Source organism: Gasterosteus aculeatus, chromosome 11, assembly GCF_964276395.1.
Source record: "Gasterosteus aculeatus chromosome 11, fGasAcu3.hap1.1, whole genome shotgun sequence".
In the NCBI taxonomy this organism is placed as follows: Eukaryota; Metazoa; Chordata; class Actinopteri; order Perciformes; family Gasterosteidae; genus Gasterosteus; species Gasterosteus aculeatus.
In genome coordinates, this window is record NC_135699.1 from 6,569,162 (window position 1) to 6,589,822 (window position 20,661).

A 20,661-nucleotide genomic window follows, 5' to 3' on the forward strand; every position below is an offset into this window, starting at 1 on the left:
TACTATTAAAAACATGAATACATAATTTATTCAACAAATGTATTAAAATTCATTATTATAGATATATTAGCATAGCTTAAAATAAATAAACATTGATGCATCATGTTTGTGTTGATGATAATACTTGCTTTTAGTTCAGTCAACTTTTGTCAAGAGGACATAGTAGGAAGTTCAAAGTTCAAACTGAAACAAAATGTTGAAACTATGTAATATTGTAGCTTTAGCGGACAAAAAACAATAGTTGTGGTTAACAGAGAGGAAACACAGAAAAAGCACAACATAAAAATGGCACTTAAAAAGAGTTTGTTTGTTGCTGAGGGAGTGTTTTGAGAGTCTAAACGGTATAACATGACTCTCCCCGAACACACAAGACACCCATTTCAATTTATCGATGCTGGGACAAATTGGGAGCACACTGCCTGCAGACTGAAGCACTGTCAGACAAACTTTAACAATACAGCAGATAGTCTCCCAAAATGCTGTTTTCAGAGGAGGATTGGTGCTTTCACCTCGACAGCACTCCCTGTTTGAAAAGTCTAAATCTTGATATGAAAATGATGCTCTGTATGTGTACCAGACATGGTATGGTTTATATGAGAGAGAGAGAGAGAGAGAGAGAGAGAGAGAGAGAGACATCACTAAATTGCTTAATTGGAGTCACTGCTTCTATATTACAGGCAAACCCACGTTTTTGTAGGCCGACCAAGTTTCTCCACTGACTGCTCCTCCAACCGACCGACTGGACAGATCTCAGGGAAATTTTCATATTGCGGTAAGCTTTTACTCTTAAATGAAAAAACATGATGTAATGATGTAGAGAAGAGATTCATAATGATCTTGATACTCACATGTGAAGTATGTGAATCAATAGAAGTCTGTAAGTGTTGTTTTTGTGTACAAGGTATTTAAATTAAAACCTCAAGAAATATGTAATGTAATGCAAATCGTGCGATATATTACTAACCTAAAGATGAAAACGTTTTTATTCTGTCACTGATCATTTTTTGGCAGTTTTGGGGTGAATTCTTGTAACCGTTTTAAAATAGAAGAATGAATAAGTCCTCAATCACCAAAAAGTCTTGACATAAAATATAGGTTTCCATAAGATTTAGAAGAAAAGGAGCCCAGAATGAACGTGAAGTATAAATGCAGCATAATGATGTTTGACAAGTGCAATGTCTTTCCCAAAAGTATAATATAAACCATAATGATATTACTGAAAATAGTAGTCGTTTTATTTGCATTTGACCTTTCAAGCTTGGAGAACAAAATGCTTTCCATAGACTGCAGATCCTGCAGAAAAAGATGAACTGTCAGGGGAGAAGGCAAGTCGGCGAAAATGTGTCTTAAGACACGCTTCAAAAGCGTAAACCAAGTCAGCAGGTTGGCTACAGCTTTTACTGTGACTGTGTTGTTGATAAGAAATGTTCTTTACTTTACCAAAGCTATATTCCATTTACTGTAACTTGATTGTACCAAAGCAGGGACAGAAAGGTCAGAAATGGTTATCATTGCAGATAAAATAGAAATTATCTGGTGTAAAATGGAAAAATCCGTTGATGAATTTTGGGTAATCTGGTACTGTATTGTATTCATTAAATGAGGAATTGGAACCACATGATCAGTTCACTGCAGAACCTGAATCATCCCTCAGACAGAAGACAGTCAGCATTGTGTGGAGGACTTGAGCCGATGAGACAAATCAGGAGAAATCTAATTTTCCAACGGCAGGGGATTCTTTCCCTTGACAACCAGCTGCCAGAAAAGCTGGCAAAGAGAGAGTAACTGCTTTCACGTGGGAGCCGATGCAATTAATTATCAGTCATTACGTGAGTCCATATAGCTACTGAGTCCAGGGACTATTGTCTCACACGAGAAATACAGTCTGTATAGATTCCATTCATGTTGGAAACATTATCACACAAAGAGACCTCTGTTAAAAAAAAGAAATCACATTACTTAATTACATGTTCCACTAATGTGGCAAAGGTAGGACATCATGTGAAGGAACTGAAAAGGCGGATGAAAAGTTCCATTCTCCAGTTTGTGTGGGTGTGCCTGTGTGTGTGCGTGTGTGGATGTGTGAGTGTGTCCTGAGAGTATTGTCTTCCACAAGAAATACAGTCACTGTGTGTTAAGCAAACACATGACCTAAAACCACAGGATTGCAGTTAAAAAGTACATGGAAGTGAAGGTCGCATTGTGAAATATGCAGTGACGTGCGGTGATGTCAGTGTTGGAAACGGCGTAGGGGCAATGTGTTGGTTAATAGCTAGTGTCAAATTAAATCAATAGAATTATTAATAATCGCTAAGATAATTCACAATATAAATAAATAACGGGGAACCACCCTAAAAAGGGACTAATAACCAAACTATAAATCAGGTCTCATAATTGATATTCACTCATTAAGGAATTAAAGGTTTGAGTTCGTATACTGGCTATGTTCCCAGCCAGCATTACAGTACACATATGAACAGAAATATCATGTGTCTCAATCTGACGTGTTTGCCTGGTCCGGTCCGGTTCCGACTGTATGTTTCCTCAAATCTGTGATATCGGCGGAAACCGCTGCCGTCATTTTGACTTTGAATTTTGTGGGGATTACACTTACAATTTAATTGGTGTAGTCACGTCAGCTGCACAAATCTCCAGTAATATCTCAATTTTAATTGGTCCATGTTTGATACGTAACGTAGATGATTACCAGCATAACATATACCGTTATTTACGTGCAAAGGCAAAAAAAAAGTTGAAAAATACAAGATCAGACATGGGGTTTTTCGTTCGTGGTACGCAATGAATGGACAGTAAAAGCAGTGCCTGCATTGCCTGCCCATACTATAAGTGCCTGGAAATATGTGACAATTTCCCTACAACAAACAAGCTCTGGGCTCGAGTGAGTGGAGATGGCTCAGTTTATTTTCTTCACCTGCTCTCATATAGAGTGCTGAAAGTAGTTGGTAAGATGCTTGAAAAAGGGTCTGTGGTTAATGCAAGGGAGATTTTAGATATAACCCTTGTGGATTTGAATGTTTTTTTAAACTTGGTTGCTAAATATGGTTAAATGAGACCACTGAACATCATAAAGCTTCCTGCTAATTTCCTGGGTTGGCCTCCAAATACATACATTACTTATTAATGCATTTACATGATTTTTCTTTTGTTTTCACTCTGTATCTACTTCTGTTATAGCAACAAGTACAGCACCTGACGTGACCATTCACTACGTCTTTTTCTCCTTTTCTATTAAGTTTCCTCCACATCAACAGGATGACCCTTCTCAACTACCCTCTCCCAGACTTGGATGTCACCTTGCAAGAAGTGAGCCGTGTCCTGCAGCTCACTTTAGGTCCTGACCTTTACCCAGAGTTCAAAAGTACGTTGGAACAGCAGAGGGATCTGCTTGAAGAGGCCCAGGACAAGTTGTCTGCTGTGGCTTCAGGCCAAGAGAATTGGGTGACCGATCAGTTTAAGAGAAGTCTGCTGTCTTGCACTGAGCCCCTGCCAACCTCCACTGCCCTCCCTGTTGTTTTTCTTCCGTCAAAAGAAAATAAATGTACCCAAGTGGGGAGGGCAGCCGCTCTACTTTGGGCAGCGGCAAAGCTGTACAGTGAGCCCCTGCTACTGCAGGGAAACGTGCCCATGGAGCGCACACAGCAGTCTGAGGTATTTGCTGCCACCCGGATTCCTGGAAGGATTCACGATGAGATCAAGGTGAGATTAATTGAGATTACTTGTGAGATAACCGGTAAGATTAATACAAAATAAGATATTCATTATAAATGTCTGGTCTGCAATCTTTCTAATCTGAAGCTTTGTTATCTTTAGGTCTACCCAGACAGCCTCCATGCCATTGTCACCTGTGTTGGAGGAGTGTTCCCTGTGGACATACTGGAGCGTCCCAGCACTGGTGGCCCGGTTTCTGCTCGTCAGTTCATTGACATCTACAACCAGCTGGTTCAGGTGATGGACCAACCCAGTGCAGGAAAACAGAAAGATCCCTCTGCCATTTGCAGCCTCTCGGCTCTGGAGCGAAATGTCTGGGCTGCAACCAGGGAAGAGATCCTGGAGCAAGGAGGGGAAGTGGCGGCATCACTTGGGCTGATGGAGAGTGCCGTGCTGACGCTCGGTCTGGAAGACTGTGATGCACCGTCTGATCTGGCTGACATCCTGAATGCAGTGAGGCTGGGAGGGGAAGGAGGAGATCGTCCATGTCTGAGATATTATGACAAGGTATCTGTCATCTGGATAACAATTCCTGGTCTCTTACACAAGTTTAAAAACTAGAAAACATTTTTTTAAATATATAACATTGATTTTATGTAAACGTGGTGCTAAATGATTTTGATGGACTAATAGAATCAACCAATCTTTACTTACTTTTTTTTGACAGGTGCTGAACCTTGTGGTGTTCAAGAACAAGACGGCTGGGATGGTGTTTGAGCACAGCGCCGTAGATGGGATGGTGGCAGGACTTGTTACTGAATATGTTTACAATCTGTCTGAAACTGCTGACTTAGATCTTGACCATAAGGACAAAGAAAATGTGGATGGGTTCAAAAAACTGGCAAACAATGTCATATCTGTTTGTCCAACTTCCCTATCATTTCCCTTTCAAGGAGTAAATACACCCAAGATGAATCATGATTTAAAAGCAACACATCCAGTTCTCACTTTTGATATGTACGCCTATCCTGATGTCTTTTCTACTCTGAGAGGGCAGCGATGCCTCTATGATGCTTGGATTAACTTCTCTTTGCAGCTTTCCCTGAGGAAGACTCTTGGTGTAGCTGCTGCCAAACATTTACTTGTCACACCAACCCATATGCGTCACTACAAACATGGCCGTTGTGATCCTACATACTCCATCACCATGCATTCTCTCAAGTTAGTAGGGGCCTTGGAGGCTTCCATTGGCCCAGATAACACAATCCAATACACGCCTGAACTCCTACAGTTGTTCCATGTCGCTTTGTTGGAGCATAAGAGCCGCATCAAAAACACCAAAAGTGGTAAAGGAGTTGGTCCCCATGTAGCGGTCTTGCGTCAATCCTTGCAATCTGACAACCCACTGAAGAAGCACCTGGAACCCTTTGGATGTCCATCTGTGTACCTCACAGGTACAGATCTGATGGAGGGTGTAGAATGTGGAGTAGGGAATGTTTATGCCAAAGATCAGCTCGCTGTAACCTACCTTGGGAAGAGAGACAAGGTTCGCATTGTTCTCAATGGGAAAGGGAAGTATGCTTTGGCATTAGAGGAGCTTCAAGAAAGCCTGAAGATGAACCTGAAGTTAGTGATGCTTCTAGCTGTTAGGTACGCCATTGCACAGCAAATGGGAGCCCTAGAGCCTCCACTGAATCAGAGTCCAACTGAGAATGGGGAGACAAACCATGTCCCAAACAGCCGGGACAACGGCAAAACCTGGAGTGACTCCACTTCTGGCAGGAACACAGACTTCACTCTGGTGATCCATGGTGGTGCGGGAGAGGAGATGATGCTGAACACCGACATCATCGGGGTTATTGAGTTTGCGCTACAGACGGCGTTAACACTTGGATCTCAAGTGCTTCAACAAGGTGGAAGGAGTCTAGACGCCGTTCAGAAGTCAGTAGAAGCTCTGGAAGACTGCTTCTTGTTCAATGCAGGTAAAGGCTCCGTATTCAACAAAGATGGCAAAATTGAAATGGAAGCAACCATTATTGATGGCAATGCAATGAGGTCAGGATCAGTTGCTTGTGTGCAAAGTGTGAAGAACCCCATAAAGGCTGCAAGATGTGTCATGGAGAAAAGCTCACATTCACTCCTTGTGGGAGATGGCGCTGAGGAGTTTCTACAAGGGTTGGAGATGGAGAAGCTTGTTGGGGCGGAGTATTTCTACACTGATATACGTCACAGGCAGTTAACTGCAAAGCTCAGTGAGGAGAAGGCCTTAAAAAACATCCACCCTCAGACAGTTGGAGCTGTGGCCTTGGATCGCTGGAGTGGGTTGGCCGCTGCATCTTCCACAGGTGGGTTGGTTGGAAAGCTGAAAGGACGAGTTGGGGATACAGCAGTAGTGGGGGCGGGAATATATGCTGATGACAATTTGGCTATTGCCTGCTCTGGAGATGGAGATATATTTCTGAGGCACACAGTTGCACAGAAAATAGCCAGTCTCTACCACCACACTGGCTGTAGCCTTAGGCAAGCATGTAAAGAAGTGATGGCTAACAATCTTGATGGAACCTGTGCAGGAATCATTGCCTTGGACACCAAAGGTGATGCCGTCATTGAGACAAATTCCGGAGTGATGTTTGTGGCCTCAATGATAGATGACATATCACGTGTAGAGGTCTTCAGGCCTCTCAAGAACTTCTCACATGTCATCTGGGAAACAGATGATCTGGTTGCCTACCTGACTCCCAACCCCTGGATCCCTGGGTCAACCATTCTGACCAGAAAAAGTCTTAGTGGGGTCAGTAGCATCTTCCAGTTGCCTACACCAGACTTTATGGCAATGCTACAAGGAGCGAGAGCAGTGTCAAACCTGCTATGTCAGAGATTGGAAGTGCAGCGCTGTGCCATGGTTTTCAATCCAGCCCCTGATCAACCTGCACAAATCAGACTGCTTCCTCTGCATGGCCTAGATTCAAAATGGCAGCCTCATCTTGCAAGTGAAGAAGAATTCCAAACTCACAATCCTGGCTACTGCACCTCAAAAAGTGGCCCACGCTGGGATGATGAGGCACTGACCCAGGTCCTAGCCAAGATTAGAAATGGACTGCCAACGCCAAATGCACCTTCATGCTTTGACATCTGCGGAGACCATTCCAACAATAACCTGTTCAGCCAAATTGTACGTGGAGAGCAGCAACAGTGGAGGGTGTGGGAGGACAGTGAGCATGTTGCCTTCCTGACACCATATCCAAACACACCTGGATTAACCGTTGTGGTGCCGCGCAAACATCTGTCCAGTGACATCTTCAAACTTGAGGATGCTGACTACAAAAATCTGATCTTGGCCACTTATGAAGTTGCCAGACTACTGGAAGGGGGGCTGAGAGCTCAAGGAGTTGGACTGATCTTTGAGGGCTTCGAGATCGATTATGCCCATGCCAAGCTAATCCCTCTGTTACCTTCACCAGATGGCAATAAACCTGCTGATCTGCAAGCAGAGTTCTTCCACAGCTACCCTGGATATGTGTCATCACTGGATGGCCCAGCTGCTGACCCTGAGACCCTCAAAGAGATCCACTCAAAAATCACCCACTGCAGGCCCTCTCACTCATGGCAGGACCCCCAGTCTCACTCCACACTTGCCATCAGGAGCCAGTGGTATCGCAACCTGTTCCAGATTCAAAACACTCTTTTCCACAGCACAGTAGAATATTTCCACTCTACCTGCCAGTACTCCTATGCTCTGACCCCTCTCACCACTGACACCATCTCCTCACCAATGGGCTTGGGATCGGACTCAGAACCAGTTTCGGTTAACCTGCTGGGACAGGACATCTACCTGGCTGACTCGATGCAATTTGTACTTGAATATTTCCTTCGCTTCCAGGAGAACCTGCCGGGGACGTATTACATATCTCCCAGCTTCAGAGGTGAGGATCCTGATGCAACTCACTTGAATCAGTTCTACCATGTGGAGTGTGAACTGTTGGGAGACATGGACAAAGCCATTTCCACAGCAGAGGGGTACTTGGCTCATCTAACCAAGTCCATGTTAAAGAAACACTCTGATATGATCCTAAACACTGCCGGGACTCTTACACATGTGAAAGCCATGCTGAGTAAGCTGGATGGAAAAACTTCTCTCCCAAGAGTCTCTTTGGACCAGGCCATTCCCATGATGCCCTCTGCTGACTGCTTAGAGTGGGTACAAGATGGTCAGCCGCAGTTTGGCAGAAAGCTGACACGCAAAGGAGAGCGGGTCTTGATTGAGAAAAATGGTGGTGCAGTTTGGCTGACTGAGATGGATCATCTAAGTGTTCCTTTCTACCAAGCCTACATGGAGGACACTGGGCGCAGCAAAGCCAAAGCCGCTGACCTTCTCCTCGGGCTGGGAGAGACTCTGGGTCTTGGTGAACGGCATTCTAACCCTGAGATGGTGAAAGATGCCCTCAGGCACCATGCAGTGCCGGAACAGTCCTACAAATGGTACATTGACATGCGGCAAGTGAAACCACTCCAGACCAGTGGATGGGGCATGGGGACGGAGCGCTACTTGTGTTGGCTGCTTCAGCATGATGACATCAGAGATTTACATATCATTCCGAGGATGAAAGGAGCCAAGTACATGCCTTGATCAAACCACTCCACAGGTCAACAGGCCCTTAGATAGGATACACCTGTAGATATGGGGCCAATGAAAAATATGGAGTTTGGATTAAATGCTTTAATAATACAGATCCTTAGACGAGATGTGTTAAAATAATCCTGTCATATTATCCTATGTAAACCGTGTTCCCTTCAGAGTAAAAAAAAACAATGTATCAGAAGAGTTGAATTTTTGGTTACAGGAAGCAAATAAACTTTTTTTTAACTGTATATACATGGTTTTGATTGATAGTTGTCAACCTCTTGCCGATTCACTAAAAGTACAACACAATGTATACATTTGTCCAACTATACACATGAAACATGATAACTGTTTGTTCATGAAAACTATCTGTTTTAGTACTTGTACATTTTATTATTATTAATGTATTCAAATGACTTGTATTGTTTCATAACAGTCTTTATATATAAAGATATTTCATCTGGTTATTTCATCTGTGAAACAGCCAGTACTTTTTCAATCTACACACCACCTTTCGGTCTACTGTTAAGTAATTCTTTAAAATCACTTTCATTGGTCAATATCATTCTCCAGCCACTTACCCATTTGCATGCTTAAGCAAAAACCTGAAAAAGGCAATGCAAAGAAAAAATCTGCGTTGATCGTCAAAGTTACCACCAACAATCTAATGTTACAGAATGACGAGATCATAAATTACTTTTAATTTCATGTTAAAGGTGATCATTTGGACTTTTCGCTTTGTGTTTTTTACATAGAAAGATAGTATTCTGTGGCAAATTGATTCACTAAATAAGAACGCAGACAGAATTTGCTCACCCACACATACAAATGTTTACATGGATAAATACCCTGTACGGCAGGTTTCTGGTAAAAAGTAACACAATATCACAATATTATAAGTATAACACAAATATTTACTTCTTATCACAACCCGGCCAGTGAACTCCAGAAAACGTAATATTTCGAAGGGTGTTTGAAGCTCTGAAGATGATGCTCTTCCTAAACGCATCATTACTAAAGTAATAGTAATTTCAAACCGCTCAGACTTTTAATTTGCAAGTGGCCGTTTGGTATAAATCGGATACCATAAAGGTTCCTGCACAGCAAATGAGTATGATTACTATGACGGCTCACTGAAATGCAGTACGCTGCCTTGAAGTATTTAGGTGCTCCATGAGGAACAGTATACTGACCTAAATCACGTCACATTGTTGTTATATTGAGTTGTAACGTTACGTAGAACCCCCCTAAAATGACATCTCAATGGATGCTAGATGTTGAGTTTTTATTTTTTATCTGATATATTGTAATCCATTTCTTTTCTTATAGGACATAATATATATTCCAGGTGAACGTGAAAAAACGGATCACAACCGCTTCCTTCTATATCACAGTCTTACTTATTATATTATATTAATTGATCCCAGCAAGCACTAGAAGTAATTCTAACATCATAAAACTAGATGACACATGGAGACAAATAAAGATAAATAAATACAAAAGTATTTTTAAACGATTCTTAAATTCTTTATGTAAAATCTCTAAAATGTGGCAAACAGATCATTAGCAAAGAGTAGTGAAGGAGTAAAGTAATAATATGTTCTAAAATGGATCGTAATAAAGTTATAACAACCCGGATGTAGAATGCAAGTAGTTTTTGCTTCCGGTTTATCGATGTCGACTCTGACCCCCCGACTTGAGAGCAGCTCTGTCTGAACCTGAAGACATAACCTTTGGTCTCATTTCTGAAACGTACGTTTGCGTGTTTTTGTTTATTGTTGTTTGTGTACTTGTGTAGTTGCTTGCACTTTGTCCCCCGCACTCGTTGCGTGCGCGCGCCTTGTCAACACGGCTGTTTAAAGGTAAGGTCAGCGGTGTCGGAGCCGCGCGGCTAGTTAGCATGTCGAGCTAACATGCTAATCAAGAGTGAGCGAATGTGTGACTTTCCGATAAGCCAGACATTTTCTAAAGACCATTTAAGATCGTTAGATTACGATAACGTTGTTTCGCGGCCGGTGTAGTCAAAACCAGAGGGGCTGCTTTGCGTAGGAAGGAAAACCATCTGAACCGTGAAATGTAAAGTGAAAAGCGTTAAACCTTTGAGTTAACAAGTGGCTTCCTCTTAACGTTAAATGTAATCTTATTAACGTTACTTAACATCTCTTTCTCCAGGGCAAAGACTGGACAAAACGTTTCCTACATTAGTCATGAATCAATTTTGTGCTGATGTTTTTCTTTTTGTTTACCTGAATACTAATATTTAGAACCACGCAATTACCAACAAATAGTGAAATGCTGTAAGGTTCATCCTTCTTATGACTTCTTAATGCAATAACGGTACATACAAAGTTTAATCCATCTCTACAGTAGCGAACTCTTGCTCTCTGCCTACTCTTCTTCCTCTTTGCTCCAGGTACATCCTCTGATGATCGAGGTCATAGAACCTTTCTAAGATCACATCCTCTATTCGTTCGCGCCGCCTCCCACGTCAGCTCCTCCATCACATGACCTGCTCTCCTTTCCCCTAGGAGCCAGGGTGTCCCCCCTCTCCATGTGTGGTCCCTAATGGGCGGCTGGTCTCGCAGTGCCGTGCTGGAGCTCTACCGGGCGCTGCTCCGCGCGGGCCGTCACCTTCAGCACACGGATCGCAACTACTATCGCCGCGCCGTGGCTCGCGAGTTTCGCCGCTGCCAAGACCTGACCGTGCCGGAGGATAAGGAGGACGCGCTGAGGAGGGGCCAGTTCTTCCTCAACAGCCGACTGGGTGGGCTTATGTAGGGGGGAAAGGGGTCATCGGCGGGTGGGTTCAAGGTCATCCGGAGGTGCATCAGGTGGGTTTTCAAATATGGACGTGCTCTTCACGGGAGCAGTATTTAGCCATTTGATGTGCCAATTTTTCAGGGTGGGACAAAGATCATTTTGACCACTCATACGTTTTCTGCTTGGGCGATATTCAATCATGCCCCCACCCCCCGGCGTCTAAATCTTACGTCTTTCTCTCCTGTGTTTCAGTGGTAGGATGGCGGGGGTGAATGGAGACCGTAAAGGGAAGAAAGATGACAATGGGATTGGCACTGCCATTGACTTCATGCTTTCCAATGCCAAGCTTGTGCTGGGAGTGGGAGGAGCTGCCATGCTCGGCATCGCGACACTCGCCGTCAAACGAGTAAGTGAGAGGCGACTCGTCTCACCCCTCCACTCCCACGGATGCTCGTACTTCAGCATACCAACCGACGTGCTCATGAGTCTCTTGTTGTGCAGATGTATGACCGAGCCATAAGCGCTCCCACCAGCCCCACCAACGTTGAGCCGACAGGAAGGAGAAGCTGGGAGGAGCCCGCCTGGATGGGTTCGTCCCCGCGGGTACTGAACCATGACATGAAGTCCACAGTTAGCAGGTCTCTACAGTCTCTGCCCACTTCCTCACATGCTTTTGAACCAGGTGAGGATAAATGACCCCCACCCCCCCCACCTACCCATGTTGTATTATTATATTACGCAGTATTGACCCGCCTGTTTTGTTGGTTAAGACTTTCAGCCAGCTGTCATTGTATTTGTCTGACAGACTGCCTATCTGGAGGATTCTTGCTCTTCCTTTACAGTGGGTGTTTGCTCTCTGTGGTGCAGTTAGTTAGTCAACCAGCTGTTTCATATGTAGTAGAACCCTTTTTGAATTTTGGACCTTGTGAAATACTGTAGAAGCCACTTTGTTTAGTATTTGTAGATTATTATTATTTTTGAAAACAAACCCCTTGCCTCTAATATCTTTTTCAACATTGCCACTGCCTCTGTTTCAAAACCATCTGACGGCTTCTGATCTCTTCAGACTGTCTGCGTAGGGCTGTGGGTCGAGCCGCCGTGGGAGGCAGTGGCGCCACTGAGTCGGACATGCAGCGGGCCCGAATGCGTCTGTCCCTGCAGGAGCACCTGTGGGAGTTCTACCAAAGCAATGTAAACATCCCCGCTGAGGAGCAGGCTCTGGCAAGGAGGGCAGCGCTCGACATCTGTGCAGAACTCAGGGTGTTCCTTCACGCCAAACTGCCTGACATGCCGCTCAGAGAGATGTACCTGAGTGGCAGTCTGTATGATGAGCTGCAGGTAAGAGCTTACTTACATTTGACCCTTATTTTAGACTAAGGAATCTAAACTCTGAGCGGAAGCTTTACTCACCGCCCTTTGAGAAAGCATTTGTTTTGTGAAAGTCTTCCGCCTGTCTCTAACCCCCCCCCCTTCTTCCCTCTTTGAGGTGGTGACAGCGGACCACGCCCAGCTCATGGTGCCGCTTATCTTGGAGAAGAACCTGTGGTCGTCCATCCCCGGGGAGGACACCATCATGAATGTTCCGGGTTTCTGGCTCGTCCGCAGGGAGAATTTGGAGTACTTCCCGCGGAGCAACAGCTACTGGGACCGCTGCATGGTCGGAGGCTACCTCTCCCCGAAATCGGTCCTGGAGGTCTTCGACAAGCTGGTGGCGGGCTCCATCAACTGGCCGGCGATAGGCAGCGTCCTCGACTACATCATTCGCCCCGTGGTTCCCTCTGAAACACTGACCCTGGAGGTGCAGTACGAGACGGACCGGAGACTGTACGTGGACTTCCTGCCGCTGCTCGTGATGGAGGACGGAACCTCGCTGATCGCCAAACCCCACCGGCTTGCCGCGGAGCGCCACGGCAACCTGTGGCGGCAGAGCTTCCGCGTGGCCGAGACGGCTCGACTCAGGGCCCTGGACCAGGAGGACGGAGGCGTCCGGTGCCCCTGCCTGAAGCTGGCGAAGGCCGTGTGCAAGCTCAACCCCGCCCTGAACCGGCTCAACGCCAGCCAGCTCACCAACGCCATCTTGTTGCTCTGCGAGAAAGAAGGCGACTGGACCCAGGAGGCGCTGGCCGACCGGTTCCTACAGCTGCTACGAGCCCTGGTGGGACACCTGGAGGCGGGCCGGCTGCCGTGCGCCCTCAGCCCCAAGGTGAACCTGTTCTGTGAGCTGACCGAACAGGAAGTGGACGAGCTGGGGTACACGCTGTACTGCGCCCTCTCGGACCCCGAGGGGCTGCTGAGGACTGCGGTGGCCCAGCCGCCCCATCTCTGACACCGCGCCCCCCCCCCCCCCCCCCCCCCCCCCTCCATCGTACAGCAGCGCCAATGCACAGCAACGCAGGGTTGAAATCTCGACCACTGTTTAGTGGGCAATGGTGACCTCGAGTCACGCAGAGGTTTCCTGGGGAGGAAATCAAAAGAAACAAACGGCAGTATGGAATCATCCTCAGTCTCTTTGGTCTTAATTCTCATCAGAAAGTGTCTGCACACAGTAGCAGTTACGTCGTCTCGGGATCCGCGATAAAGGCTGGATGTGGTGCGATCATGCGACTACTATTTTAATCCTCGGAAGTGACGGCTCATCAGAGTTCATGGCTCTCATGAGAGCCGAAGTATTAATGTATTTACGAGCAGACATGCGTCAGGGTCTAAAGATTTGGGGCGGGCATTGGGTGGTCCCATCAAAATGTACGCCCGCATCATCTTTGAGCTCTTTCTAACCTGTTGGAGAGGTTCAGAAGGACAGACACACGGCACGTTACAGTCAAATGTCTTTTGCTCTGTTTTGAGATGGATCCTCTGTGTCAAGGAAGAGAGTGTGACATTGGTTGTGTGTGTTTGTATGCCAAACCCAAAGCTAATAAACTGTTGATCAGCCCAGAGAGGCTGTTAATCGTCTTTTTATGCTCCTTTTTGTTACCACACATAATAGGAAATACTGCTCGTTGCTGGATGGAGTTCACTCTTGAAGGTCAAGGTGTTTGAATAACTGCAGTTATACAGTGTGTGTAAAATGTGTTCTACTTCTACGATATACGGAAACTTTGGTAAATGTGACGTTGCCTGGATAATCTCATTTATTTATAGACTGAAAAGAATTCCATGTGACTTTCGGCCTGGTACAAAGCGGCTCTTTGTTTACGGAAAAGGATTTTTTTTCTGTCTTCAGTCTCACATTTGTTGCTTTGGTCCACAGGTCAAATATGCTTTATTTAATTGTGTTTGTTTATTTTACAACCTCCATCCCAGGTCATTTTGCACTGTTGAAGGTTAACAAGTTGCTCAAATGTCTCCGGACATTCGGAAAGTGATTTCTCCTGGTTTTCGCTTCAATTTAAGTTCACCCTCAGTATTGACTGAACATGTCAAGTGTATCGGCCTCACTGTAGTCATAGCGACGCCGTTCGTCTTTTGGTGAATTCCTCTCAGTATCACCTCATCAGTGCAGCGAGAGCACGGAGCCGGATACCTCGGGAGTTTTCCGTATCGGTGTCTGTCCACACACCTGCTCTTGTTCTCAAACCACATTAAACCCGGATGTATGTAGGAATTAGTGCAGCGAGCGAGGCCGTGACATGATGCATAATCCCTGTCTGTCCAGTCTGTGTATTAATAGCTGCAGGTACTAACCTCTGAAACCAGGATCTACTCAGAGCATCAGTGAGAGAAAAGCAGCTTTGGGAGCCGATGTTGGTGGTGCTAAAGTCAGGTGACAGTAGGTGGAGTCACTAAAACAAAAGCCTTTTCTCTAATGAATATTGTAAACGTGTCGTCTGGATGAACCTTATGGTTGCTTTATGTTCCCACTTTTAGCCTTAGAATGAAACCGATGCAGTGAGATGAGCGAGTCCCCAGTGTGTGTGGTGTACGAGGCGCAAGGATTCGGGTGGTTTTATAGTTAACAATCATCCAGATAAGACACAGGTGAATATTTTTGTATTGTATATTCATAACCAAATAAGAGCAGACTATTTATTTGCTTCAACTCCACATGTATAGAATCCCTTACTGTGCTTTGTTCTGGTGTTCTGATATAAAGTGGACCTGTCGGTTTGCATTTTTATTTATGCTACACATCACTGCTGCGCTGAAGAGATTCACTGTGCCACACTTTGAAACAAAAGCCCAAAGTAGATCACTACCTCTGCCTGGAGGGGTTCACACTAGCCCATCCTTTGTTGCATGCTGTGTTTTCCCCAGATTAATTTTTTTTCTTTTCTATGTTCAGCTATGGAGTTGAAACGTTCAGCACTTTGTATACTTCATTAAATGATGAAAGTTATCCTGTAGGCCTGTACTTTTTCCCCCCAAGGCAGTGCGCTTCAACCACCGGTTGTGGACCTGTTTGCGTGCCACATTTGACTTGTTTCTTAAAAATATATTTTGAAAAAGATTCTCTCCCAATAACACACACACACTTGTCCTTATTGACATGTTTTTTCCACTTTTTGCTGTGCGCAAACCACTACAGTCCGAGATATCGTCTTACATGAACCCGGTAAGAAAGTTCGGGGATCCCATGTTTGAGGGTAGAAATGAATGTCACACGATGAAAAATCAGTAAACAAAGCCATTAGACAAAAGAGAGTTTTATTTTGTCAGATTTGGCACAAAATGAAAACAGCGGACATACCGCCAGCGTACAAAAGCAGTCCCAACTAAAAATTGGGAACTAAAAATGTGGAACTGTTAGGAAGAGCAAAAACAAACGTCCGTACGAAAGCTTTAGTTGCGTTTGCTCAGGCATCTAAATTACAAAAAGTATAAAAACAGCAATAATACGTCATAAAGCAGCAGTCGGAGTAAATCCTGCCATATCAAACCGAAAAGCAGCTTGAAAGGAAGCCTTTGTTCAGTGGAGCCTCTGTGTGCTCACAAGGAAACCTCTAAGCAGATGTGAGATATGAACGTGGAGAGCCAGTTCCTGCAGGGTTACACGAGAGCTTCTGATTGGCTGCAAATGAAATCACACCACGTTTGTGACCAAATGCAGCTTTTGCTCGTTGCAACCTCGAAAAAAGCAAATACCACAAGAACCGAGACGTGGGAACGCGCTTCGCGGCGGGCTACTTGGCCGGGGCGAAGCCCAGCCGGTCGGCGGCCCTGTCGAACACGGTGTAGTACTTCCCGATGAACACGTCCCCCAGGATCCACAGGGGCCCGGCGGGAGGCGGGATATCCATGGCCATGAAGCCCGACAGACAGATCGATGACCCCATCTGAGTCTCCTGCATCAAAAATTGAGAGGGACGACACGTTCAGACAAAAAATAATCCATTTGCAAAAAAAAAAGAAAATATTTCAAGATTTTAATATTTCAAGAGATTAGGGTGACACGTTATTATATTGTGGATATACTTTCATTATGGGCCTGGTTAGTGACTCTACCTTCATGACATAATCCTCTCCAGTCAGGTTGTACATCTTCCCCCCGATGATGAAGGAGACGACGGGGAGGGATGGGATCTTCTCGCAGTTGATCCAGTACTAGAACAGAGAGACAAACCCAAAGTGAGAGGTCACACCGGCGGACACGGCGTCCTCCCGTCAGGCAGCTTCTGTTCGGCACGCATCAACGCTACCTCTCCCATCAGCAGGGGCAGCGCTCCGATGGCTTTGTGCAGCGCTCGGATTTCCTCCACGGGGCCGACGATTAAGGACGTTCCCGTGTCGACGATCGCCTGGCAACCGGCTTTGCAGAGAGTCAGCTGGTTGCCGACATCCACTCTGCGGGGCGGTCAAGAGGCATCGGTTACAAGAAGGCGGACACACGCCAAGAGATGCGTTGGGGTGCAGCTTTTAAGACAAGTTTTTGACGCAATCTCAAAGACACCTTTTTAGGATGAATAAATATGATCATGATGATCTTTGGTTGGAAAAGTAATTAACATTACTACATTAAGGAATGCATGATATGTTCCCAGTTAGCATACCTCCACGGTTCCCTCTTATAGTAATGCTAATGAGAAGAACCTCACCCGCTCAGCTTCATCTGCCAGTAGGCCTTTCGTGTGACATTGACGTAGTGCAGGTCCCCGGTGTAGTATTTGGGGTCTGTCCCGCCCAGCATCAGCTCTCCACCTACTGCTGCTGTTGGGTCTCTGAGAGTCGGGGGAGGACAGACAGAACAATCAAACACCCCCCATGTGCCCAAACACTTCTGCATTATGAATATCGCTCATGCCGCTTCGGTCAGACGACCAACCTGCTGATGTAGAATGAGAAAACATCCTGGGGCAGGAGCTTGGCGGCCATGGCCGTGTCAAACACCGGGGTGACGTTGGCCACGGATATGGAGGGGTAGGCCATCCCCAAAACCCCATCGAACCGCGCCACCGCGAAGGTGATGCCCGGCTGCTTCACCGCTTCACCAAACTGCTGTCCGGGAACAGGAAGTCCTGCAACCTGCGAGGAGAGACGCCAATGCCAACGGGGAGCAGAGGGGCTTTTAATGAAACGATAGGAACAGCGTGACCACTATAATTGACAAATGCAGTTAAACAGAAGAGCTCATGTGACATTGTTTTTTCAAACCCACAGAGACAGTGTCTCCACTGATGTAGCCGGACAAGCTGCCTCGGCCGTACCGGATGGAGAACTCGGTGCCGTTCTTGACGAATGTGCTCGACTTCTTGGAGTTGTAGCGACGGTGGAGCCCTGGAGAGAGAGAGAGAGAGAGAGAGAGGGAGAGAGAGAGGACCACTAGTCACAAGGATGTTCTGCAGCCTCGATGGATCCAGCGCGCACAACGTTAGCCACCACATTTGTACCAGAACGCCGACTCCTTGATACTGATGTGATGTTGCTGCTTGGGAAAGGAAGAGGCCAACAGAGACACAGGTGTAGAGGTGCATGCAGAAGGAGTCACTCACAGCAGGCCAGATCAAAGAAAGAGCAGTGGATGGAGGGCACCCACAGGTTGGAGGAGCCGGTGTCGAACAGCACAGTGAAGTCCTGCGGCGGGGTTCCGATGCTGATCACCCCGTAGTACTGGGCCTGAGGAGACAAGTCGATGACACGGAGATCCGCCGATACGGAAGCTTTTGATTGACGTGATTCTGTGCGACACATACATCCATGAAGTTGGTGAGCCTTTCCACGGGCACGTCGGGGGAGGGGGAGCCGTCCGGTGGGGCGTAGCTGCTGGCCAAAGCCCGGAGCTCCTCCAGAGACATCCCATTGTCGCTCATCACGCGGCGCAGGCTCCTGGTTTTATGAAGCGGCACCCTGCAAATGAGGAAAAACGGATAATAAACTGATTAGAAATGCTGATGGCAAACAGTAAGGATCCCACAACTCTGATCATGTGCACATAATCATATTAAACAATATCAGATTTTAAAAAGTATGTTAAAAGTGTGGGGGGGGGGGGGCAATATGTTGTTTTGTACATAAATTATATATGTATTGCAATTTTATTTTCATTATAATTAAAAAAAAAAAAAAAACTCAAGTTCAGCGTTCCTAAATCAAAGAGGGTCTCGAGCCATATCCTTGGTGATATGTAATTATACTGCGTTCGTTTCCGTAATTGGAAACACGTGACCCGAGGACATAACGAGGAAGTAATCGCGCGCGCGCACTAACTAGCATCAACAGCACAGACAGATTACACACAGTTAGGTTAAAGTTATCAGTGATAACTTCATCACTAGCTCACTCCCGTTGCCAATATATCAGCGGTTAAAAAGCATTTACCTGATTATGGCGGCGCTTTGTGTAATCAGCAGCGCCCCGATGACACAAAACATCTTCAGCCGTGTCATTACTGTCCTCGTAGAAATGTCGGACACCTCTGTAATGTGTCTGATACTAACCACTATTAACTTCCTTCAACTGACGCAGGACGCTCAGTTAAATCCTTTCGGCAACGTCCGGCTTTACTCGCCTTTACTCGGCTTTCCCCGCTATGTGGCGCAGTGATTGGAGGACAGGGATCAGTGAGGTGCTCCCATTGGTGGAGGAAGGTGTCCATCATCCGCCATGACAAACCGGTGTATTCGGGCTTGAGGGGTCACGAGTCGACTGGGAAACGAATGATAGCGCACAGACTAGAACATTGTGTTAATGTTTACAAAATTGCAGCTGAGACAACGTTTCATACAATAGAAAACATTCTTTTAACAAAGTACCTTTCCACAGAGAAACCATAAATACAACCAGATTAAAATAGAGATAAGTAAAGAAGTCAGTGTGATGCTGTCCCCGGCTTTATCAAATCCTGCGCTGCTGGTGAAGAATTTCTTTGGTCCTGGAGGCATAACAAATGACATTACTGCCTCTCCTAATAAAATTTTAAAATAAAAAAAAATCCTTCATTTTTTGCATTGGGAGACAGATCATAAAATTGTGGCCAACACTTTTAGTGACTATAGCTTAAAAAAAACTAAGACCTACATCAGCCCAACAGCAGCCTTTGTTAGACAAACTCCATGTCACCAGTTTGCAACGTCCCCTTTATCAAAGGGAGGCCCCACTGGGAGCCAGGGAAGGTCCAATGATGCTTTTCACTCCAGTGTTTTTGAAGTCTGAGGCATTTCCGCATGTGTTGCTTCAATTCTCGGAATTCCTTGTCATATCTGACCCTAACAGATCCCCCAAATTGGAGTATTTCTTTAAATATATATATATTTTTTCCAAAACTGAGAATAAACTAACCACGTAACAGTTTAATATATGAAAGCTCCTCCAGGGGGCAGCCTTTGGCTTCAAAATGCAAACCACATTTTAGCTATAACCTATAACCCCTATGGTAGTGGAATATTCGCTGATCTCATAAATCCTGTATTTCCCTTTATTCCTTGCCTCTTGCCTCGCATCAAAAGAAAGACAATATTTTTACCATTTACAATATTTTCACAGCAGTGTTACTGTATACTGGGCCAATGCTCACTGTAGAACCCTCTCGTATAACTTCATTGATGTAGATCTGTAAAGCATTGTGGTGCGGGTTAATTCCCAGGTGAATCGTATTATGCAAATAATAAAATATATTTTCACTGTGAATCATAATACAGTAATTGTGTACTGTATTTTTTTCAGCAATCTGAACAATAATCTTTTTGAATTATCTTCACATCATTTTCATTTTCCGTTCGGTGTCTTTGCTTAACAATCTCATTTAAATTCCGTAGGCTTGAGCATTTTGGATGACCAATTTTAAGTCCCAAGTTCTTTTCGGTGGAGAAGCTGCATCAAAGAGCCACCCAGAATCAATCAACTACACAAGGCTAAACCAGTATGCTTAAAGTATGTTTTTCAACTCTCCATCCCGAGACAGGTCAAATGTCAAACATGTTAATGTGCACCTCGCACATGAAGTGGAAAGCACAACAAAGGATTAGGTAGCTTGCAGAGATGGAGTCGTGGACAATGCTTAGTGTGCGCAATGATCCTGTTGATTTGGTGACTCCAGCTGCACATTCACAACACAGCCACAACAGTGTCATCCATCTCTTTGTGATCTAAATCTCTGCAAGACGCTCAACAAGCAAATTGTTTTTTTTAAGTCAAACATTTCTTCAGCCAGCGTCACTCAGTATGCAAATGTGTGACTG

At 45.3% G+C, this 20,661-nt stretch overlaps 3 protein-coding genes across 4 annotated transcripts; 2 read left to right on the forward strand and 1 right to left on the reverse strand.

The window, feature by feature from the left end:
* The first annotated feature begins 639 nt into the window (after window positions 1–639).
* Window positions 640–8,538, forward strand: LOC120828190 (uncharacterized). Its single transcript, XM_040191599.2, has 4 exons — window positions 640–772; window positions 3,255–3,717; window positions 3,832–4,236; window positions 4,397–8,538. Exons 2-4 carry the CDS (start codon window positions 3,274–3,276, stop codon window positions 8,294–8,296), a joined length of 4,749 nt encoding a protein of 1,582 aa, XP_040047533.2. The 5' UTR covers window positions 640–772; window positions 3,255–3,273; the 3' UTR covers window positions 8,297–8,538.
* Window positions 8,539–9,947: 1,409 nt separating this feature from the next.
* Window positions 9,948–14,002, forward strand: mief1 (mitochondrial elongation factor 1). 2 transcript variants are annotated; one of them, XM_040191643.2, is made up of 6 exons: window positions 9,948–10,042; window positions 10,819–11,121; window positions 11,303–11,456; window positions 11,552–11,732; window positions 12,117–12,388; window positions 12,537–14,002. In XM_040191643.2, exons 3-6 carry the CDS (start codon window positions 11,310–11,312, stop codon window positions 13,374–13,376), a joined length of 1,440 nt encoding a protein of 479 aa, XP_040047577.2. In that variant the 5' UTR covers window positions 9,948–10,042; window positions 10,819–11,121; window positions 11,303–11,309; the 3' UTR covers window positions 13,377–14,002. The 2 variants fall into 2 exon arrangements, with proteins under 2 accessions (XP_040047577.2, XP_040047578.2); XM_040191644.2 differs by having other exon boundaries at window positions 9,972–10,152.
* Window positions 14,003–15,677: 1,675 nt separating this feature from the next.
* napsa (napsin A aspartic peptidase) lies at window positions 15,678–19,124 on the reverse strand. Its single transcript, XM_040191662.2, has 9 exons — window positions 18,803–19,124; window positions 18,178–18,331; window positions 17,977–18,100; window positions 17,643–17,761; window positions 17,310–17,509; window positions 17,083–17,205; window positions 16,687–16,831; window positions 16,493–16,591; window positions 15,678–16,332 (listed from the first exon to the last, which is right to left on the reverse strand). The coding sequence occupies exons 1-9, from the start codon at window positions 18,868–18,870 to the stop codon at window positions 16,171–16,173; spliced, it is 1,194 nt and encodes a 397-aa protein (XP_040047596.2). The 5' UTR covers window positions 18,871–19,124; the 3' UTR covers window positions 15,678–16,170.
* Between the last annotated feature and the right edge of the window lie 1,537 nt (window positions 19,125–20,661).